Raw genomic sequence first — 21,758 nt, 5'->3', positions numbered from 1 at the left:
CTAAGACCTTTGCTTCCTTCTCCCATTCATTCTTAAAGAGCCAGCTCCCATGCTACCCCTGCTGGGAAACCTCCCCTCACTCCCGCTGTCTTCCTCTGGTGCCGAGGTACCTCCCCTTCTCCGTTCTCCTAACCTTGGTAGGTGTCCTTGATGTAGCATACTGTGTACATGGCTTACTCATCTTTGACTGACTTGCCATAATAGTCTGCTGCATATAATGTTTGGAAAACTCATGAGTGATTGGAATACAACACTCCCAAAAGAACCTACAAGGAACTCCTGGAACCCACTGATAAATACCTTTCCTTTAGATTGCTTTCTCTTTTTAGCTCCATTTCCTCTTCTCTAGTCGCTTATTTTTATCTTCCTTCCTACACTTCCATCTAGATGGCTCCCGGCACCACTGAGCCAAACTTTTCATCTTCCTGAATGCTCAGCCTTCTGAGTCCTCCCTGTACTCGCTCGTCTTCCTGGGTCCTTAATTTATTCCTCCTAAAACCACCTTCCCATCCAGGCCTGAGTCTCTATTCTCACCAGAGTCACAGGCAGAGGAAACGGGCTGAGCCCAGAGGGAAGAGCACCCGGGTGTGTGGAGGGGACCAGGGTCACAGCAGACAGGGAAGAGGCGTGGGAACAGCTGCCCCACGAGCCCAGTGCTGTACTCCCTGCTAAGTTACAACAAATGAGAACTTTTCAGGAAATGAGGATGTGAGCTGTGGAAGAGATGTCTCAGTGTACCTTTCTTTCCCCTCCCATTTTCAGAACTTGAAGGTCTCTTCGCAGACCAATTTCTTGTCTCGAGCCTGGTGGTTCCCCATCTTCTATTTTTTTGAGAAAAATGTCCAAGGCTCCATTCCTTGCTGCTTCTCCTGGCCACTCTCTTGGCCTCCTGGCTGCTTCAAATCATCGTGCAAAAAGTATTCACGGGTTCAGAAGATTGGGGAAGATAATGAAAAGTCTACCTGAGGAGGAAGGCAAAGGCATCGGCCCTTCTACCCAAAGAGGGAACGCTATAACCAAAGGTATAGTTTTGATTTTTTTATTCCAGGAGAACTGACTGGGAAATGAAGAAGTGGACCAAATTCTGTGTAAATGACTAGCAAGATGAACGAAGTATTACCCTTTGACTGGTTTTTCCTATTCATCCTAAGAACGATGCATTCTCCTGCAGCTCTTCATTCGCTGGCGACAAGCCCTCAAACTTGGATTTTACTAGTGAGCTTGTTAAAGAGGTGCCAAAGAACATATTTCTCCTTTCCTTATTCTTTCTCCACTACATCCTCTACTGCAGAATTTTATCAGGATTTTTTTTTCCTCCCAAGGTCAGAAGAATTTGTTAATGTTTTAAATAAAATATCTGGATATATACAGCCAGTGTATAAACAGAATTAACCTAATGTTGAGTGGTTTTTGACATCAGGCTTAGTGATAAGTTGGCAGTTGGTCAACTTTGGGTGTTGTTTCTATGCTGTCAAGTGGGAAAGATGGGGGTCAGGTCCAGGAATGCGCACCTGCTGCTACCACCCAATGCACTAGGTATCACTTTTATGTTTTTGAATCAGTAATTTTATTTAAAAAGAAAAAAAGTGTGTGTGGGGCTGCTGTAATCCAAGTAAATACGAAAGCAGTTGACATGCCCAACAGATTTTACACATGTGTAAATATCTCACTTTAAAATCTCTGACAGATACACAGGAAGCATGGGGCTGCTTCTGCTAATGAGTGGTCCTTGCGTACACACTGAGGTGCTGTCTGCTTGGTCAGTTTGCAGCTGGTACCCCAGGGCTGTCGACTGCTCCAGCACATGCTGAACACATACCCGTGTGAGCTGCTGTTCCCGCCACTTGAGGGACAAGCCCGTGTTCCCTCTCCAAGTCAGGCCCTGCTGTCAGATCTGATTTTAAGTCCTCTCATTGGAACCCAGACACACATTTGGTCACACTTCATTGAAAATGATTTCTTGCTAGTTACGTTGTGCTTTATGGAAAACCAAGACGGAACGGAGCCTGAAAGCTTACTGGATCCTTGCCTTTCCGCAAGAGACTCAGCTTCTCCTAGTTGGGTCCCAAGGACATACATCACAACGGAGCACTTTTACCCTGTGAAAATTAAAACATGGTGCTGCACTACAATACACTGTTGGGATCAGTGCATTCGACGTTGTACTGCCCAGTGGAGGGGGATGATTGTTTCTAAATTTCTTTGAGGTGATGCAAAGAAGATGGATTTTTCCTAATGTGGTCGGAAGGGAAGCGATTACATTGATATCGAAGGTGAAACTTTCCCTTCACGTAGCATGAAATTCCAAATTTATCATTATAAACTAGTCAGCTTCAATTACATAAAATTGACCTTGAAATTGCTTGAGAAAAGCACAATGCAAATTTGCTAAAGAGTCCTCATCTTTGGTGCTAAAATTCTGTGCATGTTTCCAGAATGGCTCTCTATCTGTGTACTGGAAGAATCACTAATGGAAAGACAGTGGAGTTCAAGGGCAGGAAGAAAGACTCTAATCTGGTTGTCTTAAACAGAATCAAAACCCTAAACATCTTGGGCAGGCTTTGAAATACAAAGATTTTTCTGCTATTTCTTATTAAATAAAGCAGTACAAACATCTAGTTTACCTGATGTTTTTAGACAAAATTCTATGCAATTTTTGCTTATGTTCATTTATTAAATTTTGACACGGGGTAGAACAAGGTGTCCTCAAAAACACTGGTTTTCAATTCCTGTTGTCTGATTATGAGGAAAATCATCTGATACTGAATCTTGGTGTTTTTTTTTTCTCCAAACGTGGTATATTGTTCTTGAGCCTCTAATTCAAATCAAACAATCTGATATGCCTTAGAGCCTTATTTAGCTGTGTCTTGGAATAAACCACTTTTCTTAAATTGAATAAGGAAAAGTGTTTAAGCTTTAAAAATCATTGTGTATTGATTGCTGAACATCTTGAAACAGTAAGCCTTGCATTTTAGGCAACTCATCCTGTTTTTAAAAAACAAGACCATCACCTTCTAAAGAACTTTACAAACACTGGTGATCCCAGTTGTGTGGACACTACACGTCCCTGTCTTCTTCCAAGTGTCACAGCGCTCTGGTAAAATGCTGAGTTGAGCATGTGGCTTGAAGACACCAACGTTTCAAGGTGGGGAAAATAAGAGATACAGTGAAACTCATTTGTAGCTAGGAAAGTAACTTGACATTTAACCCAAAATGTCAGTTTGGCTTACAAAACATAAATAATTATGATCTTGCCTTTGAAACAGTCCATCCTTGGAGCCCCTTTACCAGTTAAGATACAGATCTGTCCTATGGCATTGATTTTTGTAGGCCTGTGCTCCTGTTTGAAGCTTTACCTGTAATTTTTGTCCTGTGAAATACACAAACCGTAAAATGATTCCACCTTTTTTCCTGAGTTCTTTCAAATAGAAATGAAGTTCTCTGGTTCTCAGTTTTGAGCTCCTCTTCTAGTTCTGAAAATAAAGCTTTCATTCCCAGTTTGACCTGAATTAGTTGTGAATTCGTTTTCTAATTTACTGCTGTCTTGGGAAACAAGTTTTGCTGTGGAAGGAAGGCTGTTTTGATAGGGAGCTTAGAGTCTCCAGTCTTATAGTGCATTAAGGGTTCTTGGTTATATTACCAGTGCCCCCTTGTGGCGATATATTATATTACTTGGAACACAACTGGCACTTTTCTCAAAGGTGTATTTTCAAATTTTTTTAAGGCATTTGTTTTTCATTTTCTCCAATAATCTGAAAGAACCATATGAAAGGAATTATTTTAAAGGTCCTTCAGGCATTTCCCAAGGGCAAATGTGATCAGATTATTGGGAGTTCCAAATCTAATCTTGTATGCATTATATCAAAGAGAATTTGCAAATTACCTCTCACTATCACAATCATTACTGTCTCCTTTTATAACCACCTCCACTTGTTTACTTTGAACACCAAGTTTTATGTTCTTTTTATTTACATGCTAGGACTTGTGCAGTTTTTTTTTAATTAAAGTTCACATCTTGTTCTTTGAATATTTTAGACATTTCTTTGCTGACTCATATTTTGTTGTTTTTGTTTTGTACTGTAAAACTGAATACAAATTTAAGCCGGTCTTAACACACTCACCTCTGTAGTGTAACAAAGTGTGAGAAGGAATTTCTTAATAAATGTGTTTACATGTTTAAATCATGCATCTTGTAAGTTATATGCCATGTGTTGAAGAATTTTTTTCTACTTGTATGTATAAAGATTCCTGGTATTTTTGTTGTTAATGTCATTACGTTGAAATATTTAACTCCTTTGAGTCAGTTGCTAAAAATATTTTTTCTAGTAAGAAGAGCTCTTGACTTGTGTTACCCAAACACTGAAAGTCATGTCGAAGGTACCCAAAGATAAGTTTTTATACAGACAGACCACCTTATAAGTTAGTTCTGATTTATTTTATTACTCATTATTCTAACTATGCTGTGTTCTAAGCAAATCTTGAATGAGAAGAGTGCTTTATTCTGGAATTATTTCTTCAAAAGAAAAAAAAGACTATAAAATAAGCTAATCTAGTTGCCAAGTTGGAATTCATTATTTAATTTACCTCCTATGCAATGACCGATGCTGCAAAATGTATGGTTATGTTACAGTATATTCACAAAAGAGATATGACTACAAGATTGGAGAGAGGTAGCCAGTTGTATTCTTTTGGAGATTTACTGTACTGTTAAATGTGTTAAGTGCCTTGTTGTAAAGTAAAATTTTAAGTCTAGAATTCATTATTTTCCTGACATATATTTTTCATTATGATATCTACTGTATGCTATTGGAATAGTTTTATTAAATGCTTACATTTTAATCAAATGTATAAATTCAGAGGCTCTTTTCTCCTACCCACCAGTACCTTGATCATCACTCTGTTATATGGGATTTAAATTCAGGTTCTTTTTTTTTTTTAAAGAGGAAATTACTATCTTTGTTTAGAAATGTTTTCCATGCTTATGCTTTTGTGTTTGTAAAAAAAAAATTTTTCAGGAAGTATTTAGGAGTGTAACTATAGATTATACTTCTAAAATGCCATTTTACATTTACATTTTAAGTGCCTAATTGTTAGTTTAAACTAATTTATGTTTTTATTCTAAAAAGGATATGTGTACTTGGTTTCTAATTTCTTTGGTTTTGCTTTTAAAAAAATGCAAGAGTTTAAACTTTGTATCTACCCAATAAACTACAGTACATCAACAGTCTTTTCAAAATTCCTATTACTGTTTCTTTGCATTTAAGACAGTATGTTGTTTTATAAAAGCTTCCTAAAATTACCTTAGTTTTAGAGTACTTCTAAACCACAAGAGGGTTACTTTCTTCAAGCACTATTTTTAAAATCAGGTGATAGCCCTCGCCTGATGGAACTGTACCTGCACCAGAGTGTGAGATTTCCCTTCCGGTTAGATGTGAAGTGAAAAATACTTTACATAGGCTCTTCACAGGAAAAGAAACTAGAACCTCTGTGACTCTGATTCCCACTGTTCACCACGGGGCAAAAATCATTCATTCTGCACAGAAAGCAGAGTCCTTTCTGTCACTCAGTGCTGAAAGAAAGCTCTCCTCCTGTCGGCCAGGTGCCCTGGGGGAAGGTCCTCAGCTGGATGTGGCTTTGTCAATCATTGTAGCAGGGCGTCATCTGCGCTCCCCTGATGAAAGATGAGAGCATGTCCCCCTCCCCTCCCGCAAGGATGAAGGTAGTGACCGCAATTCCATAGTCTGAGGGGAGCAGGGTAAGATTACATGGTTCAAGGAGGGAGTTGTTGTTGGCTGTAGGCCAGGTTTTGTTGATCCAGAAATGACAGTGCTTAGGTCACAATAGTTCTGCCACTTCCACCTCGGCTTTGGATGGACAGCTCCTTGCAGCGATGGTCCAGTCCTCCCGGTTGAAACACTGGCAGTTTGCTGGCCATTGCCCCAACACTGCTCTTATCTAGAATGCACGGTAAAAGAAGCTAATGTAAACTCTCATCATCCTACAAGGGATTGGCTGGCTAATTCATTCTGGGTTCCATTTGTTGAGTTTTTTGTTTCTTTTTAAATGAAAGCTCATGACTGCCTTCTGTGGGAGGTTAAAAATCTCCAGGCTTTTTTGAAAGTGCTAATGAGACTGACTTTTTTTTTTTAAGATTTTATTTATTTACTTAAAAGAGTTATATGAAGAAAGGAGGAGAGGCAGAGAGAGAGAGAGTGGTCTTCCATCCACTGGTTCACTCCGCAACAAATGGAGCTGAGCCGATCCGAAGCCAGGAGCCAGGAGCTTCTTCGGAGTCTCCCACGCGGGTGCAGAGGCCCATGGCCATAGCAGAGAGCTGGATCAGAAGTGGAGGAGCCGGGACACGAACAGGTGCCCATATGGGATGCACTGCAGATGGTGGATTTACCTGCTACGCCACAGCGCCAGCCCCAACAGTGACATTTGTTCAAGTAGTAATTTTCTCCCTTAATGCCACCAAGAAATCAATAGGCAACTTTACAGCTGCAGTTCAAGTGGCAATTTGAATTGCACGAAGTTTGTGCAATTTTCCTAAGTCTTTAAAGAGTAGTTGGTGGGAAAAATGGTTACCATCCCTGTGTGGGTTGAGATCTCTACTTCCATGTTGCTGGTTTTAAGATTCGAGGGTAACGATGTGTCCAAGCAAGTCTTGGCACCAGAACTAGACGTGGGATCCCAGTAGAAGGTAAATACACATCCACTTCCTTGACTCCTGTCCCATCGCCTCCACATCTGAGAACAGAAGAGCGTCATCTCTACGGCCACCTAGCCACGGCCTCCGCTTCAGGTTGGCGAGCCTGTTTGGGGATCATTACAGGTCTTGGATCTGAGAGCCTTCAGTCTCTCCAGGATAAAGCCATGCTGTTTAGGGAGGACCAAGAGTTGTGAGGCTACTCATCTGCTCTGATAGTTTTAATCTCCTGCTGAGAGACAGGAAGTGAGGAAACTAGACTTTGGTCACTCAGCATTTGAGTGCCATGTGTACGAGGCACTGGAGCTGCTGATAGATAAAATTCCTGCCGTGAAGGTCTAAGTGTCTATAATGTAAAATTCTCCCCTAACTCCCAAGTCAGATCTTTAAAAATTCGATTGCATAAAAGATGGTGTCTTGGGTTTACAGGTTACAGAAACGTTGGGGAGGGCCTTTGCAGTTAATCAGCTAGGCGTTCAAGCAGAACTGGTAGCTAATTTTCTGGATGCATCGTCGCCCTTCTTTTCTATTTAATATTTGAACAGAATCGCAATTAGACATTGGATCTTCTTCCACCTAAATGTTGGGAGAGGCAATCTGCCATGTGTCCTAAGCATCTCTCCCAGCACCTTTTTTTGCTGGGCATGCCAATAGTGCAAAATCCCGACTGCTGTTATCCGGGCCAGTTGTCAGACTTTTGTTTGTGGTGAGCTACCTGGAGGGGTTAGATAGCGTATCTGCCCTGGTGAAGAGGAAGCTTGCTTCTGCTTACTCTAGAGCAGTAAAAGCACCAAGTTCTCTGTTCCTTGGCTGAGATACAAATCCACTTCACGTATGACATCCATCTTGATCCCTTCAGGTTTTCTCCAGGAGACTTGGGGGGGAAAAACTGAACCCAAATGAAAATGCTGACAATTTGGCCACTGCTGTATCTTGAGTGTTGAAGTCCTCGTCTGATTCAGGAGTCTTGCGTCTTTTCTCTACATCCAGGACAAAGGAATGGGCTAAATTGTTGCTTATCAGTAGGTGAAGGCATAGATGTTTCACAAGTTTTGACATCTAACATTTTATTTTCTTCTAATGAGAATACTATAACTGTGAAATTGAATTGTCCTCTGTTAGAAAAATAATGGATCACAAACTACTGAGTGTGTTGATGTGTAAAGTGCCCATTTAATTCATGGGTGGCACATGCAAAGTGCCACAGAAGTTTACAGTTTCTGTTTGACATACATCTTTTATAACAAAAAAAAAAAAAAAAACCTGTGAGATAAGCAGGACAGGAAGTGGTGACCCAGTTATATGAGATGAAAGGGTTAACACATGTTAGAGCTGGACGTTGAGTTTTATTTCAACTGGCAATAATTTGCTGCCTTCCCTATCATAATTACTCTAGTCACCACCATGGTTTCTTAAACAGTTTGTTGTTTTTAAGGCAAAGGTCATGGTTTTTTATTCCCTTATCAGCCAATTAGTTAACAGGCAAACTAGATCTTGGACAGCTTCTTTGTCAAATGCCACTGATCTTTCTTACAGTTGCAATTTTCCACATTTAAAAGGAGAGCAAAATTAGATTCTAGTACAAAATGGCCTTGAATGCAAAAGAATTCCTGAGTGTTTGGGCTCACACATTTCCTAGACTGAAGCAAACTCAGTGTCCTTGGATCTTAATGTGTTTAAACTGTGTTTCCAAATGCTTCATTCTGCCAGCCTTTCCTACATTTTGCACACAAATCACATATATGAATTGCTTTTGCTGTATCTCTCTCCAGAAACTTCCAGAAAGGGGAATGAAAAATTGCTAGCATGGAAATACTTTTTTTTCTAACAAAAAGAGAATGATTCCTTCATAAAGTAATCTGTAGTTCATCCTGGCTCTGCTGCCCTTAACCACAGGATTAAGAGTGTCAAGTGGCTACAGTTGTTCTGCCACGGTAGCGTCATAGCCCTGCTAAGCATCTGGTGCAGCCAGCAAAGTTCTTCTGTTTCACCTGGAGCTAATCTAGTGATCTGACTTTTGAATGCCCTGCCTGTACGTTAGGGAGAACACCAGAGCTTGGGCAATCCCCAGAGCATCTTGAGACTAGATTATATCAGAGTTAAGCTCAAAAGGAGCAACAGATGTTAACGGTGGTTGTGCTGTACAACAGCCGTCTCCAAAAAAAACTTGAGAAATCTGCTGCTAGAGCTACTTAAAACGTAATTACAAAGCTGGAAAAAAAAAAACTAAAAAATTCATGGAAATTAACATAAACATATGTACTATCAACCAGTGGATCAAAGAAGAAATCACAAGGAAAATTCAAAAATACCTTCAAATGACAATTAAAACATAGGATATGAAAACCTATGGGATGCAGCAAAAACAGTGCTAAGACTGAAATTTATAGCTGTAAATACGTAAATTTTAAAAAAGAAAATCTCAAATCAATAAACTCACAGTAGATCTTAAGGAAAACCAAAGACCTAAATGAAACCCATTGTTAGCAGAAGGAAGCAAAAGACTAAGATAAATAAAAACAGAAAAAAAAAAAGAATCCATAAAGCCAAAAGTTGGATCTTTGAAAAGAGCAATAGAATTGAAAACTTCACTAGATGCCAAAAAAAACTCACACAAAAAAAGTTCCAATTACTAAAATCTGAAGTGAAAATGGAACATATTACACACAAAAAATTTAATAAGCACAATGAAAAGTATACACCAACAAATGAAACAATGTAGATGAAATGGACAAAATCCTAGAAGTGGAAAACCTACCAGTACTGAATCACAAGGAAACAAAACATGAATAGACTACAACTAGTAAGTAGATTGAATCAGTAACCAAAAACTGCCCAAGAAATAATGGTCCTGAACTATGGTTTCACTGCTGAATTCTACCAATTAAAGAATAATTAACACCCATCCTCTCCTCAAACTCTCCCAAGAAACTGAAGAGCAGAGAACACTTCCCAACACATTCAGTGAGGCCAGAATTAACCCATTTCTAAAGCCAAAGACAGTAGGCAAGAAAAAAAGAAAAAGCATGAAAATTGGAAAGGAAGCAGTAAATTAACTATTTACAGATGACATGAATTTATATGTAGAAAACTAAATATGCAGCAACATAAAAACCCTGTTAAATATAACGACAGCATTCAGCAAATGTTTCAGAATACAAAAATCAGTTGTCTTTATACACTAAAAATGAATAATCTGAAAAGGAAATTTAAAAAATTTCATTTAGGGGGCTAGTGTTATGGTGCAGTGGGTTAAGCTGCCATCAGCAATGCCAGCGTTGCATATGGGTACCAATTCATGTCCCGGCTACTCCACTTCCAACCCAGTTTCATACTAATGTGCCTGAGAAAGCAGTGGGAGATTACCCAAGTACTGGGGCCCCTGCACCCACGTGGGAGATCCGGATGGAGTTCAAGGCTCCTAGCTTCAATTGGCCCAGCCATGGCCACTGTGGCCATTTGAGGAGTGAACCAGCAGATGGTGGAAGTTTGATTTCTCTCCCTCCCTCTCTCTATCACTCTGCCTTTCAAATAAACAAGTAAATAATAAATATTTCTTACATAAAATTAATTTATAAAAGTATAAAAAGAATAAAATAGGAATAAACTTAATCAAGGAAGCAAAAGATGTGTATGCTGTAAAGTACAAAACACTGATAAAGAAAAAGACTTAAATAAATGGGAAGACATCCTGTGTTTGTGGGTTGGAATACTTAATATTGTTAAGATGACTACAGCCTACCCAAAGCACTCAATAAATGAATGCAATCTTATAAAAATCTCAATGGGGTTTTTTACATAAACAGAAAACTTGAGGAAGTCACATGAAATCTCAAGGGACTAAAGTACCCAGATTGCTTGTCAGTATAGTCAAGTTTTCTGCAATAGCCAGAACAATCTTGAAAAAGAAGAAATCCTGGAGAACTAACACATCCTAATTCCAAAGATTACTACAAAGGTACAAGAGTCAAAACAGTGTGATATGGGCACAAGGGGAGACAGACAGACTGATGGAATAGAATGGAGAGTCCAGAAAGAAACACTCCTGTTCATGGTTGATTGACGTTTGACAGAAGTGCCAAGATTATTCAATGGAGAAAAGATTGTTTTCAACAAAGAGTGCTGGCATAACTGGATATCCACATATAAAATACAGAAGTTAGATCCTTACCTTACACCATGTACAAAAGTTACAAAATGGATCAAAAGAGTGGGTGCTGTGGCACAGTGGGATAAGCCACCACTTGGGATATTTGCATTCCACATCAGAGTGTCTAGGATCGAGTCCAGGCTCCCAGCTACCAGTCAACCGTCCTGCTAATGCTTGCCCTGAGAGGCATCAGGTGATGGCTTAAGTACTTGGGTCCCTGCCACCCATGTGGGAGATCCTGGTGGAATTCCTGGCTTCTGATTTCAGCCTGGCACAGCCCCAATTGTTGCATGCATTTAGAGAGGACCAGCAGATGGAAGATCCTGACATGTCTCACTCTGGCACTCTGCCCTTCAGGTAAATAAAAATAAATAAGTGAGCTTTAAAAGATTTTTAAAAAAATAGACTGAGACCCAAATTTTTTATGGCTATTTTATTTTAAATATTTTTAATGGCCACTAATTATACACATATATGGTAGACAGACGGTGGCATTTCAATACATGCGTACAGTATAATGATCAGGTCAGGGTAACTGGCATAACTGTCACTTTAAACACAGCATATCTTTGTGTTGGGAACATTCACAGTTTTCTCTTTAGGCAATTTTGAAATACTCCATTGTTGTCAACCATAGTTATCCTACTGTGCTGTAGGATATTAGGACCTATTCCTCCCTTCCAACTACACCCCTGTACCCATCAACTGTTCTCTCTCCACACCCTTTCTAGGCTGTGGTAACTGCTATTCTGTAAGTGAGAACAGGAAGTACACGTCTTTGTGTGTTAGACTTTACCAAAATGTCCTTCAAAGACCTCGGTTTAAGAGCTTCAGCTATGAAAACTTGAAACAGCTATGAAAATTCAGTAATGATTTCCTAAATAAGACACCAAAAGAACAGGCAATGAAAGGAAAAAGTTAAATTAGACTTCATCAAAGATAAAAAACATGTGCCTATCAAAGAATAATAGCAAGGGACTGAAAAGACAAGCCATGGAATGGGAAAAAATATTTGCTGATCATAAGAGATTTCTCCAAAATGTTCATGGAATTAGAAGGTCAGTTCAAGGGCAGGACTAGCAGTTAAGGTATTGGGTAAGATGCCCACATGCTATATTGAAGAGCAAATCAAAACCACAAGGAAAGACATTTTACACCTACTAGAATGGTTATTTTTTAAAAAACACAACAAATGTTACTGAGGATATAGAATAATTACACCTGTTCTCATTGCTGGTTGGGATGTAAATTTTTCAAATGCTGTGGAAAACACTGGAGGTTCCACGTGGAATTACTATATGATCCAGCAGCTCTACTCCTAGATACATTGCAAATGACTGGAACTGGGAACTTAAACAGATATTTGCATGCCAGTGTTGACAGCAGTGTTTTTCATGATAGCAATAAAGTGGAAACTACACAAGCTCCTATGAAGAGATTAATAGGAAAACAAACTGTGATGTGGATATGCACACATTGGATATTATTCAGTCATAAAAAGGAATGAACTGGGACCAGTGCCCTTGTGTGAAGTGCCAGCATCCCATATAGGTGCTGGTTCTAGTCCCAGCTGCGCCATTTCCTATCCAGATGCCTGATAACAGACTGGGAAAGAAGCGGAGGACGGCCCAAGTGCTTAGGCCCCTGCACCCACATAGGAGACCCGGAAGAAGCTCCAGGCTCCTGGCTTTGGCCTGGCCCAGCTCTGGCCGTTGCAGTCATTTGGAGAGTGAGCCAGCCGATGAAAGATCTTGCTCACTCGCTCGCTCTCTGTAACTCTGCCCTTCAAATAAGTAAATACATAAGGAATGTAATTATGATACCTGCTACCATAATTATGTTAAATAAACAAGGCAGACAGAAAACGACAAATCTGATTCTCCTTATATGAGGTCCCTAGAGCAGGCAAATTCACAAAGAAAGTAGGGGTCATCAGGACTCGGGGAGGGGGGAAAAGTTATTGTTCCATGAGTACAGAGTTTGGAATGATAAAGTTCCCCGAAACAGTGGTGCTGGTCAGACAATATTATGATTGCATTTAGTGCCACTGAATTGCCCACCTAAAAATGACTAAAATGGTAAATTTTATATTTTACCACAATTTTTTAAAACCTCCACAGTAAATGTTCCAGTACATTTGTAATAGAAACTGGAAATAACCAAGATACTGATTAACAGATGTTTGGCCAATAAATTACTTAAATCGATCTCTTTATCAACTGATCATCGTTCTCTTTATAGACTGATTGTCATTCCACCTTTGCACCTTTATATGTGTTTTTTAAAGATTTATTTATTTGAAAGACAGAGTTTAAGAGACTGGGAGAGACGCACAACAAAATCTTCCATCTGCCAGTTCACTCCCCAAATGACCACAACAGCCAGGGCTGGGCCAGGCCAAAGCCAGGAGCCTGGAACTCCATCTGGGTCTCCCACATAAGTGACAGAGACCCAAATATTTGGGACATCTTCTGCTGCTTTCCCAAATTAGCAGGGAGCTGGGTTGGAAGTGGAGCAGCAGCCAAAGTGATTCACTTAAAACCTGGGGCCAGTGCCGTAGCACAGAAGGTTAATCCTCCGCCTGCGGCGCCAGCATCCCATATGGGCACAGGTTCTACTCCCGGCTGTTCCACTTCCAGTCCAGCTCTCTGCTATGGCCTAGGGAAAGCAGTAGAAGATGACCCAAGTCCTTGGGCCCCTGCACCCACGTGGGAGACCTGGAAGAGTCTCCTAGCTCCTGGCTTTGGATTGATGTAGCTCCGACCCTTGCAGCCATTTGGGGAGTGAACCAACGGGAGGGAAGACCTTTCTCTCTGTCCCTCTCACTGTCTGTAACTCTACCTCTCAATAAATAAATAAATAAAATCTTAAAAAAAAAAACCTGAGCCAGCTGATAGTTTTCCTTCCCCAAGTCCCCCCAGGTGCTCACCACCTGAGTAGGAGTCAAAGTTGATGCCTTACATAACCATCCCAGCGAGTCCATCTCACCCTGTTTCCCCTGCCCCTCCCACTCCTTGTTCCTGGGAAACTGCCAGCACACTGCAGCCTCTGGGCTTTTGTGCTTGCTGTCGCCTCTCTCTGGAATGCTCTTTCCCAGGTGTCTACAAGGAGCAGCTGTCTACGCAAGAGGCCTTCCTGCACACAGAGATAGCAATTCCTTTCACCCTGTTTACATGTCTTATTCCCTCCATTGTGCTAATCACCAACCAAAACCCAAATGTGTGCATGTGTCTTTTCTCACTAAAAACTAAGCTGCTCAGAGGGCAAGTGCTGTGTTCTGTTGACAGAGTATCCCCCTTTGCCAAGAACAGCTCATGACAACGGGGGCTCAGATCTGATTCACTGGGGGATGAATCCATTCAGTGAAATGCCAGACAGCTAGTAAAAAGGATCGGACATGGCAAGAGGCTCAAAATACACTGATCTGGAGGAAAAGCAGGTTAATGAGCTGAAAACACAGCATGATGCCAATTTATGGGGAAGGAGGGATTGTAGGTAAGCATGTAAGAACTTTGAGAAAGTATGTCACACGTTTAACAGAGGTTAACTCTGAGAGGTGCAAGGCCAAGTTTGTGCATGGGTGTGTGTGTGTGTGTGTATTTTGTTTTATATACCAATAATCTTGGAGCTGTACCAAGTCTCCTTGCTGGTATTTATCCTACTAAGGTCATCAACCACATATATACATCATGGTATTGTTCATAATAGTCAAGAAACTGAAAATAGTGTCAACGGATGGTGTTGATTGGATACATTTTGAAATATTCCTAAACAGTGAACCAGATATTCTTTTAAATCCACAGTTCAACAGATAATAGCATGCTGGAGAAGTCCAGTTGCTGCTCTTTTTGTAAATAATGTCCGATGTCTATGGATGCAGATGTCGCCAAGCCCTGTCACTTACAGTTTCTGCCCCCACAGCAGACGCATATGGCCCATGAAACCTAAAATATTTACTGCTCAACACTTTCACGAAAAAGCTGATTCCTGGGCTATATGTAGTGATAAGAAAGAAAGTAGTAACAAGTGTGTGAACATTATAAATAGAATACATGGATTAAAAATAGAAGGTGCCTCTTGGCATGCCTGAATCCTATTTTGGAGTGCCTGGGATCAAATCTAATCCAGTTTCCTGCTGTAGCACATTCTGAGAGGCCACAGGTGATGGCTCAAGTAGTTGGGTCCCTGACACTTATGTGGGAGACCTGGATTGAGATTCTGGCTCCTGGTTTCAGCCTGGACTAGCTCCGGCAGTTGTGGGCCTGTTGGGTGTGAACTACCGTTGGAAGGCTCTCGCTCGCTCTCTCTCTTTTTTTTTTTTTTTCTGACAGGCAGAGTGGACAGTAAGAGAAAGAGACAGAGAGGAAGGTCTTCCTTTTCCGTTGGTTCACCCCCCAATGGCCGCTGCGGCCAGTGCACTGCAGCCAGCACACCGCACTGATCCGAAGCCAGGAGCCAGGTGTTTCTCCTGGTCTCCCATGCGGGTGCAGGGCCCAAGGACCTGGGCTATCCTCCACTGCACTCCCGGGCCACAGCAGAGAGCTGGACTGGAAGAGGAACAACCGGGACAGAATCCGACGCCCCACCAGGACTAGAACCCGAGGGCAGGCGGAGAATTAGCCTATTGAGCCACGGCACTGGTTCTCTCTCTCTCTCTCTCTCTCTCTCTCTCTCTCTCTCTCTCTCTCCCCCCGTGTGTGTGTATGTGTTTGTGTGTTGCTGTTGCTTTTCAAATAAATAAAGATAAGTAACTTAAAAATTTTTACTTTAAAAAGTTTCTGGAAAATTGAATCAAGGTAAGTTCATTTTGGTGCAAAATACTTTGAAATCTATACTATGCAAGATCTTCAAACAGTTCATGGAATGTATATTATGAAAAAACTATGCTTGATACCAAAATTTTTTGCATAATAGTTTATCCTTTTTTAAAAGATTTATTTATCTATTTATTTGAAAGGCAGTTACAGAGAGGCAGAGGCACAGAGAGAGAGATCTTCCATCTGCCTGTTCACTCCCCAAATGGCTGCAATGGCCGGAGCTAGGCCAATCCAAAGCCAAGAGCCAGGAGCTTCCTGCAGGTATCCCAGGGGGGTGCAGGGGCCCAAGGACTTGGGCCATCTTCCTTTGCTTTCCTAGGCCATTGTGGAGAACTGGATCAGAAGTGGACGGCCAGCGCTGTGGCTCAATAGGCTAATCTTCTGCCTTGCGGCGCCGGCACACCAGGTTCTAGTCCCGGTCGGGGCGCCGGATTCTGTCCCGGTTGCCCCTCTTCCAGGCCAGCTCTCTGCTGTGGCCCGGGAGTGCAGTGGAGGATGGCCCAGGTCCTTGGGCTCTGCACCCCATGGGAGACCAGGATAAGCACCTGGCTCCTGGCTTCGGATCAGCGCGGTGAGTTGGCCGCAGCGCGCCGGCTGCGGTGGCCATTGGAGGGTGAACCAACAGCAAAGGAAGACCTTTCTCTCTCTCTCTCTCTCTCTCTCTCTCTCTCTCTCTCTCTCTCACTGTCCACAGCAGCAAGGACTTGAACTGGTGCCCATATGGAACGCCAGCACTACAGGCAGAGGCTTTATCTGCTATGCCACAGCACTAGCCCCAAAAGTTAATCTTTTTATCCTATTTTTCATGTATCTTTGGAAGTGCCTTTGGAAGAAAAAAATATATATAAATACATTATACATAATTCCCTCTAAATGGTAAGAATAAGAAGGTGGTATTTTCCTACTTTACAGGTTCCTAGATTTTTAAATACCATGGACTACTATTTTAAAAATCAGAATAAAATATTGGCTGTCAAACACGTAGCTGGCTGTGAGTACATCCTTGGCTTCAGGAAGGAGTAGGTACCCTTCCTTTGTCCTTCCTAGAACCTGATTCTTACTGAGATTTAGAAAAAAGGGTCATTGGGCACACGGCCAAGCCCAGTGACCAGAACCAGGACGTACAATCGGGGGTTCCTTTCACTAAAACAAAAGCTTACGTTTGCCTTGTAAGTATACTTTCTTTCTCTAAGATTTTATGCTTTGTCAGATTTCATTGACTACACATGTTCAAAGTCCTAAGAATCCGGTTAAGAAGCAGAATATGAGGAATCTGAGAGTCCTTGTGTTTCAAATCCCTAATTTGAGCAGGGGAAGAAATAAGAGTCAGGAAAGGTAACAACGTTCCTATGGGAACACAGTTACATTTGGGCAGGGGTTTCCACAATGGTTGCAGTGGAATAAATGGAAGTGAATGATGGAGAAACAAAGGACAACAGGGATTTCAGCAACACTTGGCCTGCATAAAAATAACATGTTAGCATCTGTAAGAATTATGTTCAGGCTAACTGAAGTGATAGTAAGCTGGTTTTTTTATGAGGAATGTTATTGTTGAACACTTTAGTAAAAAGAAAAAATTATTATTTCAAGGAGACACACACATAGAGGCAGAGCTCCCATCTGCTGGTTCACTTCCACCAGAGGCTGAAGCTTGAGATGCAGGTTCCTTCCATGGACGGCAGGGAGCCAATTTATTACATTTCATATAAATACAGCTATTTGGTATGGTAGTACCCTTTTGTCTCTGGCTTTTTCATTCAGTGTAATATTTGCAATGATTCATCCATACTGTGGAGTGTATTGTACCTTCTTCCTTTTTTGTTGTGGAATGGTGGTTTTTGAATAAATAGGCCACATTGCCACCCCTTCCAGGGTCTGCATTAGCAGGAAGCTGGAATTGGGAGCCAGAGCCAGGAATCAAATCACTTTTTTGCTACTGTTGTTCCTCTTTTATTTACATGGGAAGCCACTGACCACTGTTGTTATTTTAACAATACATTGTGAACTGTACCATCAGCACCCACCTCACCATAGGCATGGCTCATAAATCAAGCAAATCTTTCTTTACCATGTCTTTTCTTCCAAGTTAGCAGGTTTTTTAAATTTTTGTTTTGTGAAGTTACTTATAGCTCAGTTTTGACAAATGCAGACATCCATGTAACTAACACTCTGATCAGGATATAGAGTACTTTTAAACTATCATTATTGACGTTAATAATGAATTACAGATATTTTATGTACCTGCAACCATCATGTCTGGAGAACTAAGCTAAACATTATGTCAGCCCTCCTCACAACACTGATCAGTTTGCGAGAACTCCAGCGTTCAGCTACTCAAACTGTAAAACCAGGATGTTCGATGAGATACCGTCTTAGGTTGACATTTTTATCCTGTTTGTGATTTGAGAAATACATAGAACAAAAGGTTGTGTTTTCGGGGCAAAGAAATTAAATTTCTTTTTCATTTTCTGACTTTCTAAGAATTTAATATGAAGTTGGGCTCTGTAGCCATAGGGTCACCCAACTGAGGATGAAAAACGTACTTAAGCCCGTTATGGGTGCGTCTGTACTGTTGTGAATGTACAGACGCTTCTCCTGTCATCCTTCCCTAAGCAATACACGATAACAACTAAGACACAAAATGTGTCTGCCACCCCAGGAAGAACTGCTCATGTCCCTCCCCAGACAACTCGCCTCCCATTCTGATTTCTCGCACCATACATTGGCTTCTTCCTTCTTCTGGAACTTCATATAAATGCAGTTATCAGTATGTATCCTTTGGTCTCTGGCCTTTTCCTTCAGCCTAATGTTTTTTAAGATCTACACTATGGAACTCATCACAACTTGTTCCTTTTCTGTTGTGGAACCGTGGTCTGTGGATTCAGTAGTCCACGATTGCCCCCTTCCTGTGGCCCTCTTGTGTTGAAAGATACTGGACTGTTTCCACATCGGCATTCAACAACAAAAGTTGTTCCATTCCAGGCCCTGTCAGTTTGTCCAAGTAAAAAGTTTTGGGGGTTGGGTTTTGTTACTTCCAGGATTCTGTCTTCCCCTGATATTTAGATTGTTCAGATATTTAGATTGCAATTAACACCACTCAAAGGAAGTCACCGCCCACACATGCACCTGGAGGGGAAGGTAGTGGGTCATGGTGCAGATGCGCAGGTTTACTTACTCATCATACAGGGCAAGGACTAAAGATAGAAAAGAATATCCTCACCAGTTTCAATCTGAAGAGGGTTGCTAAGGCTGCAGAGGCCAGTACTGCACCTCGGCAGGTTAAGCTGCTATCTGCAGTGCCAGCATCCCTTAAGCGCACAGAGTCCCAGCTCCCTGTTGGAGAAAGAAGCTGGAGGGAGATCTTCCATCCCCTGGTTCACTCCCTAAATGACCACAATGACCAAGGCTGTGCCAAGAGCCAGAAATTTCTTCCATGTCTCCCATGTGGGTGTGGGGGCCCAAACAGTTGGACCATCTTCTGCTGCTTTTCCAGGAACATTAGCAGGGAGCTGGATGGGAAGTAGAGCAGCTGGGACTTGAACCAGCGCCCATATGGGATGCCGGCATCGCAGGTGTCAGTTTTCCCCACTACCCCACAATGCTGGCCCCTACTATGTCTAAATTTATATAGTATATAAATTTATATATGTATATATATATGTATATATATGTATGTATATATATGTATATAAATTTACATATATATATATGTAGTGTGGTTCTTGGCATGACACTCTACTATAATACTTGTCAGACCAAACCTTAATTCGTTCTCTATGTGTGCTTCTCTCACAAACTGAGAAGCTCCCATGTGGACACACGGGCCCAGGGAATTAGGTCGGCTGCTGCTGCTTTCCCAGGTGCATTAGCATGGAGCTGGATTCGAAATGGAGCAGCCAGGATACTGGCATTGCAGGCTGCAGCTTAACCTGCCACGCCACAGGGACAGCCTCAAAGGTGTTAATTTTCAAATGGTCAGTGGAGCTATGCAACTCAATAGTACAAGTAGCATTTTTGCTTTCTCTTTCCATTAGTATTTGGCAAACCCTTAATGCATAAACTCTGTGTTCATGTTCACTGACCGGTGCATAGCATTTACTTCCCAAGGAATTACAAACCAGCTGGACAACTGTAGCTTTACAAATAGAGTAACTTAATACCACCCTTGATAACAAAAGAGTAAGTACTTAGATATTTTGGATATACTGTTTCCAACAGTTTTGGCCTAGATCAGTGTAGAGCAAGGATTTAAGTGGGGAAGTGAGTGTTTTTCATTGGAGTCTCAATAAAAGTGACTTTTCCCCCTAATGCTCTCATTGTCTTTGTGCTGCCCAGCCCGTCCCTGGGAGTATTCTCTTCCAGCAGTGCTCCTGATTATGAGCTTCTCTGCCTATTTAAAATAGAAGAAGATGAAGCAGGAGGCATCCCTATATGTGGAGGCATGCCCTGAATGTAACCTGGGGACACTCATCCCTAAATAGCACCGGATGAGCTATGGCTTCATGCTTAAACACATGATTCATCATGTCATGAGGACAGGGCAGCTTCCCGTCGTGGTTTGCTCAGGCTGCTATGATAAAGTACTACAGACTGGGCGGCTTCCACAACAGAGATGCATTTCCTCGCTGCTTTGGAGACTGGACTCAAAGATGGCAGTGTTGGCTTCCCGTGAGCCGTCCCTGCTGTCTGGCAGTTGGCTGCCTCCCACGGTCTTTCCTCCGCGCCTGCCTCCTGGTCGCCTCTTCACACAGAGACAGCAGTCCTGTTGGTTTAGGGCACACCCATAGTATCTCATTTTACCTCAGCTGCCTCTTGAACAGCCCAGCTCTCAAACACCATCCTGAGCCGAGGGCCCAGGATCTCATCATGTGAGTGGTGGTGGTGTGGGGAACACAACTCAGTCCCCCACAGAGTTCTGAACTGGGACAAAATCATAGGATGCCTAGGACAATGCCGTGAATGAATGCAGTTATCGCCTGTTCCAGAGGGTGGCTATTAGGGTTCTTAATCTAGTCCGTCTTCACCTATTCTAAAATCATTTGAGTGCACATTGCCAGTAAGGAAAGATGTTAGTAAATACTGTTTCGGAGAGCAAGGCATGGAAAGAATGACATATTGAAGATGATATCCAAACAAGTAGCTTAAATTTTTAAAATTCTCTTTTGGCTTTTCAAAGACTTATTTTTGTTTTAAAAGGCAAAGTTACGGAGAGAGACGGGGAGACGGGGAGATGCGGAGATGGGGAGAGAGAAAGAGAGAGAGTGAATGAGCATGCTTCCATCCCTGGTTCACTTCCCAAATGTCCACAACAGCCAGGTCTGGGCCAGGCTGAAACCAGGAGCCTGGAACTCCATCCAGGTCACCTGTGTGGATGACAGGGGCCCAATACTTGGGCCATCTCCTGCTGCTTTCCCAGGCACTTTAGCAGGAGCTAGGTGGGACATACAGCAACCAGGATTTGAAATGGAGCCTATGTGGGATGTCAGTGTAGCAGGCAGCTTAACCCTCTGGGCCATAATGCCAGCCCCTATTGTTAAAATTCTATAGATTTATAAATTTAAAAAAAGTAATGGTTATGGGGCCAGTGCTGTGCACAGTGAGTTAAGCCACCATCTGCAATGCCAGCATCCCATATGGGCACGGGTTCCAGTCCCAGCTACTGTACTTCCAATTCAGCTCCCTGCTAATATGCCTGGGAAAGCAGTGAAAGATTGCCCTAAGCCCTTGATCCCTTGCCACCCATGTAGAGACCCTAAAGAAGCTCCTGGTTTGGTCTGGCTCAGTCCTGACTGTTGTGGTGTTTGGGGAGCAAACCAGCAGATGGAACATCTCTCTGTCTCTCCCTCTCTTTCTAACTCTGCCTTTCAGATAAATAAATCAATCTCTAAAAACAAAAAAGTAATGGTTAATTACAGAAGTGATAAGGTGGGGGTTTTTGTTGGGAGAAGAATTATAAGCTTAAAATAACATGGAAATGTGGAAATAGTTTGAGAACAGAGTAGATTTGAAATTTAATATCCTCGGGAACCACCTGCTTGTAGAATAAAAATAGAATTGATCATGGAATGAATAAAGAGGGCTC

At 41.8% G+C, this 21,758-nt stretch overlaps 1 protein-coding gene across 4 annotated transcripts in view; it reads left to right on the top strand.

Annotated features, from left to right (window-relative positions):
• Positions 1 to 5,224, top strand: part of SGMS2 (sphingomyelin synthase 2) — a 103,893-nt gene extending 98,669 nt beyond the window's left edge. For 3 of the 4 annotated variants that reach the window (XM_062199768.1, XM_062199767.1, XM_062199769.1), the window contains exon 6: positions 763 to 5,224. In XM_062199768.1, the coding sequence (XP_062055752.1) occupies positions 763 to 966 (204 nt within the window). In that variant the 3' untranslated portion in view covers positions 967 to 5,224. The remainder of the gene's footprint in view (positions 1 to 762) is intronic. The other variant, XM_062199770.1, reaches the window with a different exon arrangement.
• The last annotated feature ends 16,534 nt before the right edge of the window (positions 5,225 to 21,758 follow it).

The sequence above is a fragment of the Lepus europaeus genome, chromosome 8 (genome assembly GCF_033115175.1).
Source record: "Lepus europaeus isolate LE1 chromosome 8, mLepTim1.pri, whole genome shotgun sequence".
NCBI classification, from domain to species: Eukaryota; Metazoa; Chordata; class Mammalia; order Lagomorpha; family Leporidae; genus Lepus; species Lepus europaeus.
The sequence above is the reverse complement of the archived record's forward strand: the minus strand, read 5'-3'. Positions and strand labels throughout refer to the sequence as shown.